This window comes from Scyliorhinus torazame, chromosome 27 (genome assembly GCF_047496885.1).
Source record: "Scyliorhinus torazame isolate Kashiwa2021f chromosome 27, sScyTor2.1, whole genome shotgun sequence".
NCBI lineage: Eukaryota > Metazoa > Chordata > Chondrichthyes > Carcharhiniformes > Scyliorhinidae > Scyliorhinus > Scyliorhinus torazame.
The window spans coordinates 21,305,909-21,324,329 of record NC_092733.1 but is presented as its reverse complement, the minus strand read 5'-3'; the positions used below and the strand labels follow the sequence as shown (position 1 = coordinate 21,324,329).

General features: G+C 46.0%; 1 protein-coding gene across 10 annotated transcripts in view; it reads left to right on the top strand.

Moving 5' to 3' along the window:
* rfx1a (regulatory factor X, 1a (influences HLA class II expression)) overlaps positions 1-18,421 on the top strand; it is a 182,580-nt gene that overhangs the window by 68,523 nt on the left and 95,636 nt on the right. For 6 of the 10 annotated variants that reach the window (XM_072491099.1, XM_072491094.1, XM_072491096.1 and 3 more), the window contains one exon: positions 9,445-9,554. In XM_072491099.1, coding sequence (XP_072347200.1) covers positions 9,445-9,554 — 110 coding nt within the window. Of the gene's footprint in view, positions 1-8,273; positions 8,369-9,444; positions 9,555-18,421 lie in introns of all 10 variants that reach the window. The other 4 variants (XM_072491098.1, XM_072491097.1, XM_072491095.1 and 1 more) reach the window with 2 other exon arrangements.

Genomic DNA, 18,421 nt, shown 5'->3' with positions numbered 1-18,421 from the left:
GGATAGATAAGTCCCCTGGGCCTGACAGGATATATCCAAGGTTACTACGGGAAGCGAGGGAGGAGATTGCTGTGCCGTTGGCGATGATCTTTGCGTCCTCACTCTCTCCACTAGAGTAGTACCAGATGATTGGGGGGAGGCGAATGTTGTTCCCCTATTCAAGAAAGGGAATAAGGAAATCCCTGGGAATTACAGACCGATCAGTCTTACGTCTGTGATGAGCAAAATATTGGAAAGGATTCTGAGAGATAGGATTTATGATTATTTAGAAAAACATAGTTTGATTAAAGATAGTCAACATGGCTTTGTGAGGGGCAGGTCATGCCTCACAAGTCTCATTGAATTCTTTGGGGATGTGACGAGACACATTGATGAAGGTCGGGCAGTGGATGTGGTGTATATGGATTTCAGTAAGGCATTTGATAAAATTCCCCATTGTAGGCTCATTCAGAAAGTTAGGGGGCATGGGATACAGGGAAATTTGGCTACCTGGATACAGAATTGGCTGGCCAAAAGAAGACAGCGAGTGGGAGTGAATGGAAAGTATTCCGCCTGGATAGGGTGTATAATCATCTGGAAAGGAATAATTTGATTAGACATAGTCAACACAGTTTTATGAAGGGTCGGTCGTGCCTCACAAACCTTATTGAGTTCTTTGAGAAGGTGACCAAACAGGTGGATGAGGGTAAAGCAGTTGATGTGGTGTATATGGATTTCAGTAAAGCGTTTGATAAGGTTCTCCAGGGTAGGCTTGTGGGTAGCACAATTGCTTCACAGCTCCAGGGTCCCCGGTTCGATTCCGGCTTGGGTCACTGTCTGTGAAGAGTCTGCACATCCTCCCCGTGTGTGCATGGGTTTCCTCCGGGTGCTCCGGTTTCCTCCCACAATCCAAAGATGTGCAGGTTAGGTGGATTGGCCATGATAAATTGCCCTTAGTGTCCAAAATTGCCTTTAGTGTTGGGTGGGGTTGTTGGGTTGTGGGGATAGGGTGGAGGTGTGGACCTTGGGTAGGGTGCTCTTTCCAAGAGCCGGTGCAGACTCGATGGGCCGAATGGCCTCCTTCAGCACTGTACATTCTATGAAAAATACGGAAGCATGGGATTCAGGGAGATTATAAGTTTGGATCAGAAATTGGCTGGCTGGAAGAAGACAAAGGGTGATGGTTGATGGGAAGTGTTCAGACTGGAGTCTAGTTACTAGTGGTGTACCACAAGGATCTGTTTTGGGACCACTGCTGTTTGTCATTTTTATAAATGACCTGGAGGAGGGCGTAAAAGGATGGGTGAGTAAATTTGCAGATGACACTAAAGTTGGTGGAGTTGTGGACAGTGCGGAAGGATGTTACAAGTTACATAGATAAGCTGCAGCGCTGAGCTGAGAGGTGGCAAATGGAGTTTAATGCAGAAAAGTGTGAGGTGATTCATTTTGGAAGGAATAACAGGAAGACAGAGTACTGGGCTAATGGTCAGATTCTTGGCAGTGTGGATGAGCAGAGAGTTCTCGGTGTCCATGTACATAGATCCCTGAAAATTGCCACTCCAGTTGAGAGGGTTGTTAAGAAGGCGTACGGTGTGTTAGCTTTTATTGGTAGAGGGATTGAGTTTCGGAGCCATGAGGTCATGTTGCAGCTGTACAAAACTCTGGTGCGGCCGCATTTGGAGTATTGCGTGCAATTCTGGTCGCCGCATTATAGGAAGGATGTGGAAGCATTGGAAAGGGTGCAGAGGAGATTTACCAGAATGTTGCCTGGTATGGAGGGACGATCTTATGAGGAAAGGCTGAGGGACTTGAGGCTGTTTTCGTTAGAGAGAAGAAGGTTAAGAGGTGACTTAATTGAGGCATACAAGATGATCAGAGGATTGGATAGGGTGGACAGTGAGAGCCTTTTTCCTCGGATGGTGATGTCTAGCACGAGGGGACATAGCTTTAAATTGAGGGGAGATAGATATAAGACAGATGTCAGAGGTAGGTTCTTTACTCAGAGAGTAGTAAAGGTGTGGAATGCCCTGCCTGCAACAGTAGTGGACTCGCCAACACTAAGCGCATTCAAATGGTCATTGGATAGACATATGGACGGTAAGGGAATAGTGTAGATGGGCTTGTAGAGTGGTTTCACAGGTCGGCGCAACATCGAAGGCCGAAGGGCCTGTACTGCGCTGTAATGTTCTATGTTCTATGGAGGTTGGTGGACCAGTGGTGTCCCACAAGGATCTGTTCTGGGACCTCTGCTCTTTGTGGCTTTTATAAATGACTTAGATGAGGAGGTGGAAGGGTGGGTGAGTAAGTTTGCCGATGACACGAAGGTTAGGCGAGTTGTAGATAGAGTTGAGGGTTGTTGCAGGTTACAACAGGACATTGACAGGATGCAGAGCTGGGCTGAGAAGTGGCAGATGGAGTTCAACCTTGATGAATGTGAAGTGATACATTTTGGAAGGTCGAATTTGAATGCTGAATACAGGATTAAAGGCAGGATTGGATTGGATTGGATTTGTTTATTGTCACGTGTACCGAGATACAGTGAAAAGTATTTTTCTGCGAGCAGCTCAACAGATCATTAAGTACATGAGAAGAAAAGGGAATAAAAGAAAATACATAATAGGGCAACTACAATGTAACTACATAAGCACTGGCATCGGATGAAGCATACAGGGTGTAGTGTTAATGAGGTCAGTCCATAAGAGGGTCATTTAGGAGTCTGGTGACAGTGGGGAAGAAGCTGTTTTTGAGTCTGTTCGTGCGTGTTCTCAGACTTCTGTATCTCCTGCCCGATGGAAGAAGTTGGAAGAGTGAGTAAGCCGGGTGGGAGGGATCTTTGATTATGCTGCTCACTTTCCCCAGGCAGCGGGAGGTGTAGATGGAGTCAATGGATGGGAGGCAGGTTCGTGTGATGGACTGGGCGGTGTTCACGACTCTCTGAAGTTTCTTGCGGTCCTGGGCCGAGCAGTTGCCATACCAGGCTGTAATGCAGCCCGATAGGATGCTTTCTATGGTACATCTGTAAAAGTTGGTAAGGGTTAATGTGGACATGCCGAATTTCCTTAGTTTCCTGAGGAAGTATAGGCGCTGTTGTGCTTTCTTGGTGGTAGCGTCGACGTGGGTGGACCAGGACAGATTTTTGGAGATGTGCACCCCTAGGAATTTGAAACTGCTAACCATCTCCACCTCAGCCCCGTTGATGCTGACAGGGGTGTGTACAGTACTTTGCTTCCTGAAGTCAATTACCAGCTCTTTAGTTTTGCTGGCATTGAGGGAGAGATTGTTGTCGCTACACCACTCCACTAGATTCTCTATCTCCCTCCTGTATTCGGACTCGTCGTTATTCGAGATCCGGCCCACTATGGTCGTATCGTCAGCAAACTTGTAGATGGAGTTGGAACCAAGTTTTGCCACGCAGTCGTGTGTGTACAGGGAGTAGAGTAGGGGGCTAAGTACGCAGCCTTGCGGGGCGCCGGTGTTGAGGACTATTGTGGAGGAGGTGTTGTTGTTCATTCTTACTGATTGTGGTCTGTTGGTCAGAAAATCGAGGATCCAGTTGCAGAGTGGGGAGCCAAGTCCTAGGTTTTGGAGCTTTGATATGACCTTGGCTGGGATTATGGCGTTGAAGGTGGAGCTGTAGTCAATAAATAGGAGTCTAATGTAGGAGTCCTTGTTTTCGAGATGCCCTAGGGATGAGTGTAGGGCCAGGGAAATGGTGTCTGATGTGGACCGGTTGCAGCGGTATGCGAATTGCAGTGGATCAAGGCATTCTGGGAGTATGGAGGTGATGCGCTTCATCATCAACCTCTCGAAGCACTTCATTACGACTGAAGTCAGGGCCACTGGTTGGTAGTCATTGAGGCACGTTGCCTGGTTCTTCTTTGGTACCGGTATGATGGTGGTCTTCTTGAAGCAGGTGGGGACCTCGCAGTGGAGTAGGGACAGGTTAAAGATGTCCGCGAATACCTCTGCCAGCTGGTCCGCGCAGGCTCTGAGTGCACGACCAGGGATCCCGTCCGGGCCCGTCGCCTTCCGAGGGTTCACTTTCAGGAAGGCCAATCTGACTTTGGAAGCTGTGATGGTGGGTATGGGTGAATTATGGGCTGCTGGGGCACTCGACAGCGGATTGTTGGTTACCTGCTCGAACCGAGCATAGAATGCATTGAGTTCATCGGGGAGGGGTGCGCTGCCGCCAGAGATACTGTTCGGCTTCGCTTTGTAGCCCGTTATGTTGTTTAGTCCTTGCCACAACCACCGAGAGTCTGTCTGTGACTCTAGCTTGGTTTGATATTCTCTCTTGGCATCTCTGATGGCTTTGCGGAGGTCGTACTGGATTTCTTGTATAGGTCAGGGTCGTCTGAACGCCTCAGATCTGTCCTTCAGTAGGGAGTCAATCTCGCGATTGAGCCATAGTTTCCGGTTGGGGAATGCACGTACTGCTTTCTTTGGCACACAGTCGTCCACACATTTGCTGATGAAGTCTGTGACGGTGGTAGCATACTCATTTAAGTTGGTTGCTGAGTTCTTAAATTATGGACCAGTCCACTGCCTCTAAGCAGTCACGTAAGAGCTCTTCTGTCTCCTCGGACTAGCACTGCACAACCTTCTTAACTGGATTCTCCCGCTTGAGTTTCTGCTTGTATGCCGGGAGAAGGAGCACCGTCTTATGGTCTGATTTCCCAAAGTGCAGTCGGGGGATGGAATGGTAGGCACCCTTGATTTTTGAGTAGCAGTGGTCAAGAGTGGCCAAGGATTCTTGGAAGTGTGGAGGAACAGAGGGATCTTGGGGTCCACGTACATAGATCCCTCAAAGTTGCCACCCCGGTTGATAGGGTTGTTATTAAGGCGTATAGTGTGTTGGCTTTCATTAACAGGGGGATTGAGTTTAAGAGTTATGAGGTTTTGCTGCAGCTTTATAAAACCTTAGTTAGCCCACACTTGGAATATTGTGTCCCGTTCTGGTCGCCTCATTATAGGAAGGATGTGGATGCTTTGGAGAGGGCACAGAGGAGATTTACCAGGATGCTGCCTGGGCATGTCTTATGAAGAAAAGTTGAGGGAGCTAGGGCTTTTCTTATTGGAGCGAAGAAGGCAGAGGGGTGACTTGATAGAGGTGTACAAGGTGATGAGAGGCATGGATAGAGTGGATAGGCAGAGACTTTTCCCCAGGGTGGAAATGGCTGTCACGAGGGGACATAATTTTAAGGTGATTGGAGGAAGGTATAGGGGAGATGTCAGAGGTAGGTTCTTTCCACAGAGAGTGGTGGGTGTGTGGAATACACTGCCAGCAGAGGTGGTGGAGTCTTAGGGACATTTAAGCGACTCCTATAGACAGGCACATGGACAGTAGTAAATTGAAGGGGTGTAGATTAGGTTGATCTTGGATTAGGATAAATGGTCGGCACAACATCGTGGGCTGAAGGGCCTGTACTGTGCTGGATTGTTCTATGTTCTATGTGCTCTAAATTTATTTTTTTAAATGGTGGAACTGAGGTAGAAAATCAACCATGATCATATTGAATGGCGGAGCAAGCACAAAGGGCCTAACTGTCTACTCCTGCTTCTATTTCTTACATTATTAATCATCTATAATCTGAAACTTCTTAAATCCTTATTTCCCCCAGTAAATCTGTACAACTGTTTTGTTTAACACAAAGAACAAAGTAAATGAAACCAAATGAACTGAAGGACAAATTAAAGGGACAGTCCCTTAAGGGAAACTGCCATGAACAAAAAGCGAATCATAAATGAAACTTTAAAACATTAAACCAAAATGTGATTAACGGGGTCAGTGAGGCACCCCAGCCCCTGTGGTTCCAAATGGGGATGGAAGGTCTCAAGGGTGCCCGTGGACACCGCATACTCCCTTTCACCCAGCTGTGAAAGTAGCCGCAGAAGAGGAGCAAACAGTCGGGTCGGACAACTTCCTCAATGGCCTGCTGCCTGGACCTGTTGATGGGAAGCTTTGCCAGATTGTGGTCCAGAGCCCCGTCAATCAAACATGAAATAACCAGGTTGATCATGTACTTAGTAGCAGCAAGTGAGATGGTTTGAAAGTGACACGAATAGCATTGAGGGATGATTTCAGCTGATGTGATTGTTGACTCTTTTTACATAATATATTGACTTCATGATTTCAGTTATGTAATATCCTTGACATTTAATGACATCATGGTAGTAGCCAACTTTCTTAAATTGATGCCATGTCCCTTGGTTTTAACAAGTTAGGCTACACTGGATAAAACTTATGGATCTTGTCATGGCCACATTGGAGGAAGGTATAGGGGAGATGTCAGAGGTAGGTTCTTTCCACAGAGAGTGGTGGGTGTGTGGAATACACTGCCCCCCCCCCCCCCCCCCCCCCCCGCCGCCCCGTATCATACCACTCCAAGTCTGACCTTAACAGGGTTTTTGTAAATTCATAAGGATGAACATATTTGCTCAATGTCTGTGCTTGGCCACCTCTCTCTCTCTCTCTCTCTTTCACTCTCTCACACAAACACACACACATGTGCATAATTGCAAGATATACTGTAGAAAGTCACTTTTTTAGCCAAATTAGAGTTCAGTGCAAAAAGGAAAAAAAAATACAGTTCCCCGTTTGAGTCCTTTGCTGGTATCCATGGCGGAAACAAAACACTTTTCTTGATCTTGAAAATTCAATGGAGTTGAAGCCCATGTAGACTGCAATTTCTGGTGATATAATCAGTCTTTTCAAAAAATCCAATGATTTTTACTTCTGTGGTTCCTGTCAATTAAAAATTCTTTATCCATGTGCTGGATTTTAAACTGGAATAGAGATAGGAGGCAGGATTCAACGGAAAAATGTCGAAATCTGGTTTTGGGTGCGTTTGGCTGGGTATTCTGCAATGGCTGTGTTGGTGAAATCGCGGCCCCAAGAGTCTTGTGGCATTACAGGCTCTCTTGCCATTTGATTCACCCAAATCACGCCTCAGCAGCTCGGCGCTAACAAAAGGGAACTGCTTTTAAGCACTACCTCACCCCTCACTCCCAGTCAACACACAAGCATGGCAGCACGCAGCCGTGCTCCCCGTTTGGGGATGCTGTCCTCTCGAGGCTTCTCCATGCTGTGGATGAGTGGCAGGGCATCCTGTTCCCCTCAGCAGGTTGGAGGACCAGCAGCAGGGTCAGCAATGCCGCCTGGTGGCGACTGTCATTGCGGACAGCATGAGAAGAGGTTCTGCCGGGCGGGGAAAGGAAGCAGATCAATGGGCTTGACCTGGAACTCTCCATCGGGAGCGGACCGGATGAATGGCAAAATGGTTCGCGCACAGTGTGATTGTCAATTTTGCTCCCTCCTGCTATTCACCCAGTGTGCCCCAATCCACGCTGGGCGCAACGTGGTCACTGAATCTTGGGGGAGAAGAGAAGGAAACTTGCTACTGCTTAATTGGCAGCTTCTCCCGACTACCATTTCAGCAGCTTGCATGGTATGTTGAAAGAGATTTCAAATTTGTTACTCAAGTCACATGACTTCTCTCCCCAGAATTATTTCAGATGGAATTTGCATAGCTGATGTCTGAACACACCATGGCTTCTGTTTTATGGCTGTGGGTATTAGATTCTATAATTTTCTATCTTTAAACTCCTGAATATCCATTATCCATATTCATAAAATGGGAAGAACACCTTTCCATGTAACTATTCTCTGAGCAGACTTTCAGGGGGCGATTCTCCAAGCCCCGCACCGGGCTGCAAGGTGTGGAGAATCGGTGCCATTTGCGCCGAGCGGCCGTGCCAATACAACAGAGTCCCGCCGGCGCCGTTCACCCCTGGTCACTGCCGGCGGGAACGGTCGGGGGAGGGGGCTCCTTCACCGGGGGGGGGGGGGGGGGGGCACCTCCAATGGGGTCTGGCCCGCGATCGGGGCCCACCAATCGGCGGGCCGGCCTCTTTTCCCCCCCCCGGACCTACTTTCTGGCGCAGTCGGCCCCTGAACACCGACCCCATGTTGGGTCGGGGCCGGCGCACGTAAGAAGTCCCCTGTGCATGCGCAGGTTGGCGCGGCCCAACTGCGCATGCGCGGGTTGGCGAGGCGCCCATTTGGCACCGCGTAAGTGTGCTGGCCCCCTATGGGGGCCAGAATCTGTCGTGCCCGGGCCCGGTTCGTGCCATCGTGAAACGCGACGGCGTTCACGACGGCGCGACCACTTGGGCCCAATATTGGAGAATCGCCCCCTCAGTCTCTGCTTGAGAGATAGCCTTGTAGAAATGTAAATATGAGGTTCAGCACGGTATTTAGCAAATCATTTTGACGTAGTTCTTGACATTAGCAGGCATGAAATTCTACGGAAGGATGCTGTGACATGTCTGAATTGTAATTCACATTGGAACTGACCAAAGCAGATCAACTAACAAAACCAGAAATCAGGTGACTTGTGGCAGCCATCTTGTTTTTTTTTCTTGCTTTCAAAAAGTTATTTTTAAACAGCTCAATATATGTTTGATCCGCCGATGAAATTACAGATGAAAATTACTCATGCACAAGTCACATCATAGTGACAATTTAAAGTAACTTACTTGTCTATTGGAATAAATTATCCCGTCAAAACTGAGTGTAACTTTATATCTTTAAGGTCTCATTTGTATCCCAAATGTCATAGTTTCGATCATGCAACTGCTGTCTTCAAATTTCTTTGATTAATTCTTGGAATGTAAGTGTGGTTGGCAAGCCCAGTATTTATTGCCAATTCCTAATTGCCCTTGAAATGAGTGGCTTGCTAGGAAATATCAGAGGGCCTTTAAGAGTCAACCACGTTGCGGTAAGTCTGGAGTCAATGTGGGCCAGACAGGGCAAAAAAGGCAGATTTCCTCCAACGTAGGATATTAGTGACCCAGATGGATTTTTACAACAATTCAGTGATTTTGCCATTATTGTGAATGAGACTAGCATTTTTAAACCAGATTTATTAATTAATTGAATTTCAATTCCCCCAGTTTGCCATGCTGTGGTGGGATAACACCTACCTCTGCTTACTATCAATAATGTTAGCACTGCCACCGTTTGGGGAAATTAATTGTGTTGGAACTCTAGAGGTTTGTGGATGCTCCAGTATTGAATATACTTAAGACTGAGATGGACAGATGTTTGGCCTCTCAGGGAATCAATGGATATGGATGGAAAGTGGAGGTGAAGCTGAAGATCAGCCATGATCATATATGGTGGTGCAGGCTCGATGGAACGTATGGTAACGAACGATATCCTAGGTTGAAAAGAAAAAGCAAAAAAACATGGTCAAGGTTCAGAATGAAACATCATTGGAACAACGAATTGTCAATAAATAAATAAAATATAAAGAGTAGTGGAGCTGAAAATGGTCCTGTAATTTTACAAACACCTCAGATCAGTTTGTTACTTTGGATTTAAAAAAAGTAAATGCCAAGATTTTCACAAATAAAAACTGAAGTTATGAGGGTGTTTTAAAAGTTGTTACTGTTTTTGTTTAGAAGCAAACATGAGGCCGACCGATACAGGCTCAGATTCCAGCTCCTCTTCAGCTGGTGCACAGTCTGGAGTGCCGACACAAGTGGTACAGCAGGTTCAGGCATCACAGCAGGTGAGTGAACAGAGCATAGTGCAATGAATTTTCACACAAATTTAATTAATACACGTTAAATATATTGCATAACTTTCTACTCAGCCTGCAGTATAATCAGAAAGTGCTTTTACGTACTTTTCCTTCTTAAAATTATCTTCTGCCCTTCAGGGGATTTGACATTGTTTTATGCTATTAGTATGGAATTGCTTTTGTTGCGATCTCTGTTGGGAAAACCATATACCAAAAGAACCTAAACAACTACTGGAATGATATTTCATTTTTTGGGAACTTTTACTTCATCATTATCAGAAGCAACACAAATTAAACATGCATTAACCGGCAAGTGATACTTCAAATGAGTTGCACTCGCCAGCCGATGTATTCCATCTATTGTGCCTGGAGAGAGTCATCCCTTGAATGGCATTCTCTTGCTGAATCTCCTTGGCTAGGTTCAGAAAGAGTTTGCTTCTGATCAGGAGCATGTCTGAATCCATGAGGAAAGGCCTCATTACCCTCATCTACAAGCGAAAGAGGGAAAGGGAAGACAGCAATTGCCAACCATTTCACTGTTAAATGTGAACTATAAAATTCTGTCCAAGGTTAGGTCTGCTCTGGAGTCGGTGATCCACCCTGACCAGACCTGCGCTGTACCTGGCAGGAAGATCTCTGATAGTCTCGTGCTACTCAGGAACACGATTGCTTATTTGCAGGACAGGGATATGGATACCTGCCCCATCAGCCTGGACCAGGAGAAGGCCTTTGACAGAATATTGCACACCTACATGATGGATGTGCTTTCAAAACTGTGGTTTTGGGGGTGAATCTGCAATTGGACCAACCATTCTACACAAACATCAGTAACTCAGTTTCAATCAACGCATGGGAATCGGAAAGCTTTCCAATTAAATCTGGAGTTGGTCAGAGCTGCCCTCTCTGTCTCCCGTCCTGTTTGTGTGTTGTATAGGACCCTTTGCAGAGTCCATCAGGGAGGATTTGGGAATAAGAGGAGGAAGATACCAGGCAGCGGAGGCAATCAAATCATAGCCTCTCTGTACATGGACGACATTATTGTCGTCTGCTTGGATCTGCTGTCAGTGCACAGACTGATCAACATCTGTGACTAGTTCGAACAGGCCCCGGATGCCAAGGTAAATTGTGGCAAGAGAGATGCCATGTTCTTTGGGAACTGGGCTGACCAATCTCGTGTCCCTTTCACCTTCAGGTCAGATTGCCTGAAGATGTTGGGGATATGGTAAGGAAGGACCAGTGGAAAAGTGGAAGGAACGTGGTACAATGAACCAAAAACTGGGTATGTGGGAGCGACACTCCTTCTCCATTGCGCGTAAGAATCTGGTCATCAGGTGCGAGGCACTCTCAATGTTGCAGTGTTACTCGGTTACGGGGATAGGGGGAGGTGTGGGCTTAAGTGGGGTTCTATTTCCAAGGGCTGGTGCAGACTCGATGGGCCAAATGGCCTCCCTCGGCACTGAAAATTATAAATTATTAAAAATTCTAAAGGAAGTTGCTGTACGTGGTGCAGGTCTGGCCCATTCCTCACTCCTGCACTATAGCATTATCTGAGCCATTTTTCACTTCATCTGCGGGTCAAAATGGACTGCGTTCAAAGGGATGCGATGTACAAACCTCTAGATAAAGCGGCAAAAATCATGCTCAACTTCGTCCTAATCTTGATGGCCTTCTTCATATGTGCTGCATCAAGCTGTGAATAGATCCTCGATGTACACACACCAAGTGTCACTATGTGCTGAGGTTCTACCTGTCCCCAGTATTGAGAAGGATGGGTGAGGCCATGTTGCTGCGGAACATTCCAAGTAGTTGGAGCATGCCATACCACCTGTCCCTCGTGGAAAAAGTTATGCAGAGAAACACCTTCAACAGTGGTCTGCACATCCCAGGGGCCCTTCTGTAAAAGAAGATGGTGGATCCTGTTGGATGGAGCAGACTGTCAAGGTCATTTGGCAGAATGCCTCATCCCCAGAACTGTCAAACAAGCACCAAGACCTAGCTTAGCTGGTGGTGAGAAAGGCACTTCCCATCATATCCTTCCTATGTGCCCAGAGTCTCACCCCATCCGCACGTTGTCCTCGAGGTAACTGTGGTGGGGAAGAGACCGTTGTCCACCCCCTTGTGGAACGTCCATTTGCAAAGAAGGTCTGGAGAGAGATGAGGTGTTGTTTGTCGAGGTTCATCGCAAGCAGCTCCATGACGCAGGACTCTGTGCTCTACGGGCTGTTCCCTGGGACGCACACCGAGACAGGCATCAGTTGTTGCTAGAGGGCCATCAACTCAGTGAAACATGCTCTTTGGTCTGCTCGAAATTTGTTGATCTTCCAGCGCAAAGAACTGTATCTGACCGAACGTTGCAGATTGGCACAATTCCAAAGTCAAGGACTACGTGCTGAGGGATGCGCTAAAGCTTGGAGCAGAGACGCAATGGGGGAAGATCCCAGTCTAAGACCTTTCAGCCATAGTGAACTTAGGAGTTTGGAATTGTACAAGAACCCCTTCGGGTTGTATGACTTACATGAAATATGTACACTAAATATTACGTATAGCACAATTGTATTGAATCACCTCAGAGTGCACCTTGATCAATGTAGACAACTTAAATATCGTTGCACTATTTGTAACGATCTTTTTCAAATATCTGTAATATTTCTTTGATTTGATTGAAGCATCTCAGAGTGCAACATGATGTATATAGAGAAGTTGAATATTATTGCGCTTTGTGTAATGTCCATTTTGATAATGTGCTTTCAGATATTTTACAAAGAAAGTATATTTTTTGATAAATAATCTCGATGGCACAGATTCCCAGAGGCTCCTATTTATCTTTTTCATAAATTGTTAAATAAATAATGAACGGTAGGACGCTAGGAAGTACAGAGGACCAGAGGGACGATGGGGTGCATGTCCATAGGTCCCTGAAGGCAGCAGGAAATGCAGATAAACTGGTTAAAAAGGCACATGGGATACTTGCATTCATTAGCCGATGCATTGAACACAAGGGCAGGGAGGTTATGGCGGAGCTGTATAAAATGCTCGTTGGGCCACAGCTAGAGTAGTGTGTGTAGTTCTGGTGGCCACACTATAGTAAGGATGTGATTGGATTAGAAAGGGTGCAGAAGAGATTCACCAGGATGTTGCCTGGACTGTAGCTTTTCAGCTTTGAAGAGAGGCAGGTTAGTCTAGGGTTATTCTCCTCAGAGCAGAGAAGAATCAGGGGCACCTAATTGAGGTATACAAAATTGAGAGAGACATTGATAGGGTAGATAGGAAGGAACATTTTACCTTAGTTGAGGGGCGAATAATCAGGGGGCATAGATTTAAGGTAATGGGCAGAAGATTTAGAGGAGATTTGAGGAAAAACGTCTTCACCCAGAGAGTGGTGGAATCTGGAACTCACCGCCTGAAAGGGTGGCAGAGGCGGGAACCCTCACAGCATTTAATAAGCACTTACATAAGCACTTGAAACACATTAGGATACAAGGCTATGGACCAAGTGCTACGAAATGGGACTGGAATCGATGTGCTTGATGGCAGACAAAGACACATCTAGGAAGTGCATGGCGCATTCTGGCTTGAAATGTTCCCCCTACCGTTCAACCATTCACGTCTATGACAGTATTATGCCAATAATACAGCCAATTGAATCACTAATCAAAATGTTGAATAAAAATCTGACTTTTTGCATTACTTTTGGTTCTTATCCTCAAACTGAGACCTGCTGTAACGAAATGCAAGGTGGTGTTGGGATTTAAATTTGATTACAAGTCAGAGCCCATTCACTCGAACTGATGGGGTATTGTTTCATCTTTGAAAGCAACCTCTGTGCTAATTCACTTTGAAAATTAACATGAAAAGTAATTAAACCTGAACTATATTTTATGATATTTTAGGTTATCCAATCTGAAACCCCTTTAAAATCAGAATGGAGTTTTTCTTAAGAAGGAAATCTTTTGAAAGGATTTTTTTCCAAGTCACCTTGGCCCAGAACTTCCAAACTCCACACGGGTGTGATGAATATAAGAAATTGTCATATTTTATAGTTTGTATTTTTGCAGTAATGTTATTAAAACCTGGGGTAAAATCACACACAGACCGTATGATTGGTAGAACTGTGAGTAAAAGTGAGATATTGTATTTGGCCCTGGCTAAGCAAGTAAAGGCACAACCTATAGCAGGGGGCAAAAGAATGCTATGTGCTTTGAGTACAACAAAATAGCTAATGGGAGGGGCCAGGTCTATCTGAAAAGTTAGTTGCCTACAGGAGTCGAAGCTGGCCAGAACGTTTTTATTTCCAGGTTTCTCTCTCCAAGAGCTCTGAACCAAGATAAGCAAGTAAAACCTGGTTGTTAATTTTATACATAAGTGGTATTTGAAATATATGGGTTTGCTTAATTGGAATGTAGAGGCAGTTTTCAGTGTGAAGAATGTCGGAAATTTTTATACAGGCTGTATCATATATTTTTATCTGTTGTGGTAATGTTATTAAAAACCTAGGTTAAGGTGTATATATAATATATATATCTGGTGTAGTTATAGTTTTAAAAATCTTGGTTTAATATACAGGCAGGTGGTGTGTCTGCAAAAGATGCAATTAAGATGTCATAAAAGTGAGACAATCATTCATTCCAACCATGCTTTCCTCCGGGTGTTCCGGTTTCCTCCCACAGTCCAAGAAGTGCAGATTGGGTGGATTGGCTATGCTAAATTGCCCCTTAGTGGTCCAAAGATGTTCAGGGTAGGTGGGGTTAGGGGGATAGGGCGGCTGAATGGGCCAAATGTCCTCCTTCTGCACTGTAGGGTTCTATGGACTTGTCAGAGAGAGATGACCAATGGAACTTTGTTATGATTGCTGGAGATTAGTGGGCGGCACATAGCGTAGTGGTTAGCACTGCAACCTATGGCACTGAGGACCCGGGTTCGAAACCCGGCCCTGGATCACTGTCCGTGTGGAGTTTGCACATTCCCCCCGTGTCTGCGTGGGTTTCACCCCCACAACCCAAAGATGTGTAGGTTAGGTGGATTGGCCACGCTAAATTGCCCCTTAATTGGAAAAAAATAATTGGGTAGTCTAAATTTTTTTAAAATAAATGCTTGCTGGAGATTCCCTGAAGAGTAGATACTTTGAGGCATTGTGTTAGACTTGGTCATGGGTTCACAAGAATGATCCCTGGAATTAAGAACTTGTTGTATGAGGAACGGTTGAGGACTCTGGGTCTGTACTCGTTGGAGTTTAGAAGGATGAGGGGGAGGAGAAGGATAGCAACAAATAAATAGTTTCACAGGTGTTTTTTAATAAATTTAGAGTGCCCAATTCAATTTTTCCAATTAAGGGGCAATTTAGCATGGCCAATTCACCTAGCCTGCACATCTTTGGGTTGTGGGGGCAAAACCCATGCAAACAGGGGGAGAATATGCAAACTCCACACGGACAGTGACCCAGAGCCGGGATTGAACCTGGGACCTCAGCGTGCTAACCACTGCGCCACCGTGCTGCCTATCCTTCCCACTTACCTCATATACTTCTCCCTGGCTCCTCAAAGTGGCATTTTAACACCAGGACCATTAAATTAAGGGTACGTGGCTTCACTTCCTCCGACGTTGATGCCATGCACTGGAAGGATTTGGGAATCGGGTAGGCAGCACATTTTTCAGCAGGCCCGGGTTGGAGAACCTAGTTAGAAACGTACGGCTCCAAGCAGTGTAGTAATTGCCACTTCACGGACGTTCAGGCCCCATATGATTGTTATAAACCAATAATGAGGGGGGGCATTAGCAAAATTAATAACAAAGGTAAAAATAGCCAAAGAGATGAAAGGTTCGGGACAGGACTTTGGTTTGGGTGTGATGATAAACAAAGAGGGATGATAGCTTTGAAAGTGTGAGAAAAGTTGCATCAGGATCAACAGGTCTGTTGCCCAATAAGAGTTTATACATAGTAATAATAATCTTTATTATTGTCATAAGTAGGCTTACATTAACACTGCAATGAAGTTACTGTGAAAATCCCCTAGTCGCCACACTCCGGCACCTGTCCGGGTACACTAAAGGAGAATCCTGAATGTCCACAAGCACGTCTTTCGGGACTTGTGGGAGGAAACCAGAACACCGAGAGGAAACCCACACAAACATAGGGAGAATGTGCAAACTCTGCACAGACAGCGAGCCAAGCCGGGAATTGAACCTGAGACCCTGGTGCTGTAAAGCAGCAGTACTAACCACTGTGCCACCATGCATGTAGCATAAGGAATAACGCAAACAAATTAGAAGTGCAAAACTGTATTAAAGGTTACGAGGTAATGGTCATCATGGAATTCTGGCTACAAGTTGGGCATGGCTGGGAAATAAATATTACAGATTATAGAATTTAAAAGGTCAGGGAAATTAGAAAAGTAGGAGTAGGAATATTGGTGAAGGAGACTATTGCTTTATCAGAAAGAGAGTATACCCGTAAGGTTGAGCAAGCTATAGAACTGCTGTAGGTAGAATTGAGGGAATAATGTGTGGTGATCCACTGTAATAGGAGATGTAAGGTAGGACCTGCACTACAGGTTCGCTGATAGCTCCTGCCGGCTGGCTCCGCCCAGGGAGAACTGTATAAATATGCATGACCTCCAGTGCCCTGCCATTTCGCCAGCTGCAGCAGGAGGCCACGCATCTGACTGTAATAAAGCCACAGTTGTACCCAACTTTAGTCTTTGTGCAATTGATCGTGCATCAGAATGAAAATGCAAAACTTTGCTGGTAGTTGTCTGCAGACCTCCAAGTAGCAGTGTTGCTAACTTTTGGTTGGTTCAATTGGCTCTGTTTTATAACCTTTGCTCTAGAGTCGCCAGGTATCTTTATGATACCGCCACGAGGTTCAAGTTCAAGTAATGATCAATAACTCAACACACCAATTAGTAAGATTCAAATGAATACACATTTATTATACACAGTAAATCGCTACTCATGCATAAACTCTACTTTCTAGGCTATTTCTATAACTAACAGGCCTATACTTAGCTTCGGACTGGCCCACCAGGTCAGGGGAACAAATGGCCTTTCGTTCGGGTTCTGAGTCTGTGGGATTCAAAAGCTGTTATGGACTGGTAGCTAGGAGCGCCTATCTCGTAGCGAGCGTTGACTTGCGACTTACTTTCTTGGAGGCCGCCGGACAGTTCACTCTCAGGGGTTGCTTCGCGTTGCAGAGTGACCCTGTCAAGAAGGACGATTTGAACTTGGGGGCTTTACTTTATAGTCCCCAGGGGCTTCCCGCCCTTCGGGGCGGACCCCGTACCTGGTTTCGAGTGATTGGACTTCGTTCCAATCGCTTGGTTCGATTTTTCCAAAACTGGAGCTGTTCCCTCATCGTTGGGCGGTCTTTAAGTGTCCGTTACCGTCTTTTGTGTTGGCTCCTGCTGGCCCGAGGAGTCTGGCTTGGCCTTGTTTACCTCAAAATGTTTCGATTGTTCCCGGGGATCGCTCATTACTATGTAGATGGCTGCTACATTACTTTGTAGATAGCTGCTTGTATCGATGCTGTCTGTGTTTCTGCAGAGTCTAATACACAGTAAACCTGCACCTGCTAGTTTTTGCCTGTGTTGGCTGAATTCCCCTTCAGCCTTTGCGGTTCTCCATTTTAAGTCGGGAAGTGGCCAACTCAGGTGGCTACAGCAGCAATAAAGTTGATCAGAAAAATTTGTTTGATATGCAAAGTTCTTTAAAAGTTTTTCACATAGGCTGGGTGAAACAGAACAGCTCGAGTCCCAATCTTACCCTATTTGTTGAGTATATTAGACTGTTTTTCTGGAATGGTATAGAACAGGACAGCACAGCACAGAACAGGCCCTTCAGCCCTCGATGTTGTGCCGAGCTTTGTCCGAATCCTGAGAGCAGGCCATTTTGGACTTAATTATGAAGAACGAGCTAGAATTAGTCAAAATCTAATGGTAAGGAAGCATCTAGTTGACAGTGGCCACGATATTATTCAACAGGTGAGTCACAAACCAAAATTTTAAAGTTAGGTAAAACTGACTTGTGAATAAACCTGGTCAACAAAAGAAAGGCAACAATAAAAGCCCACAGACAGAGATATAAAGAATAGCAAAGGGAATAGTTGGAACTGCAAAAGATTTAAGAGAACAGAGAGTAAAGTGTGATGTAAGCCTCTAAAGACTTAAAGGGGGGATATTTAAAAAAAATAAATTTAGAGTACCCAATTCATTTTTTCCAATTAAGGGGCAATTTAGCGTGGCCAATTCACCTAGCCTGCACTTCTTTAGGTTGTGGGGGCGAAACCCACGCAAACACGGGGAGAATGTGCAAACTCCACAAGGACAGTGGCCCAGAGCTGGGATCGAACCTGGGACCTCAGCGCCGTGAGACAACAGGGCTAACCCACTGAGCCACCGTGCTGCCCTTGGGGGGCGGGGAGTGGGGTGGTGGTGTGGGGGGGGGGGGGGGGGCGGGGATGGTGGGGCGGGGGGCGGGGAGTGGGGCGGGGGCGGGATTGCCACTCCACTCTTAGCTTCCTTCCTGGAAATCCAGGCAATCCTTTCTTGACCAGCCTAACGACTCAGGCTGGGCGAGAACTGTGTAGGATAGCGCAGCCCTGAAATCTTCAGTCTAGGGCTGCACAGTCCGACTTAAGGAAGCCACTCCCCCCTTTTACAGTGCCACAAGCTGCTGTAAAGCAGGTAAGTTTAAAGGTCCAGCCACTTTCAAGCCAGGGAGAAAGTAGCTTTGTAAGATAAATGGGTAGGATTCGTTGAGGAAGTTGGGTGGTGTTGGATGATAATGGTAGTTAGGGGAGGGGGGGGGTCAGGTGGTCAGTGGGAGGAGGTGGTCGGCTGGTTGTCATGTGATCGGGGGCTGCA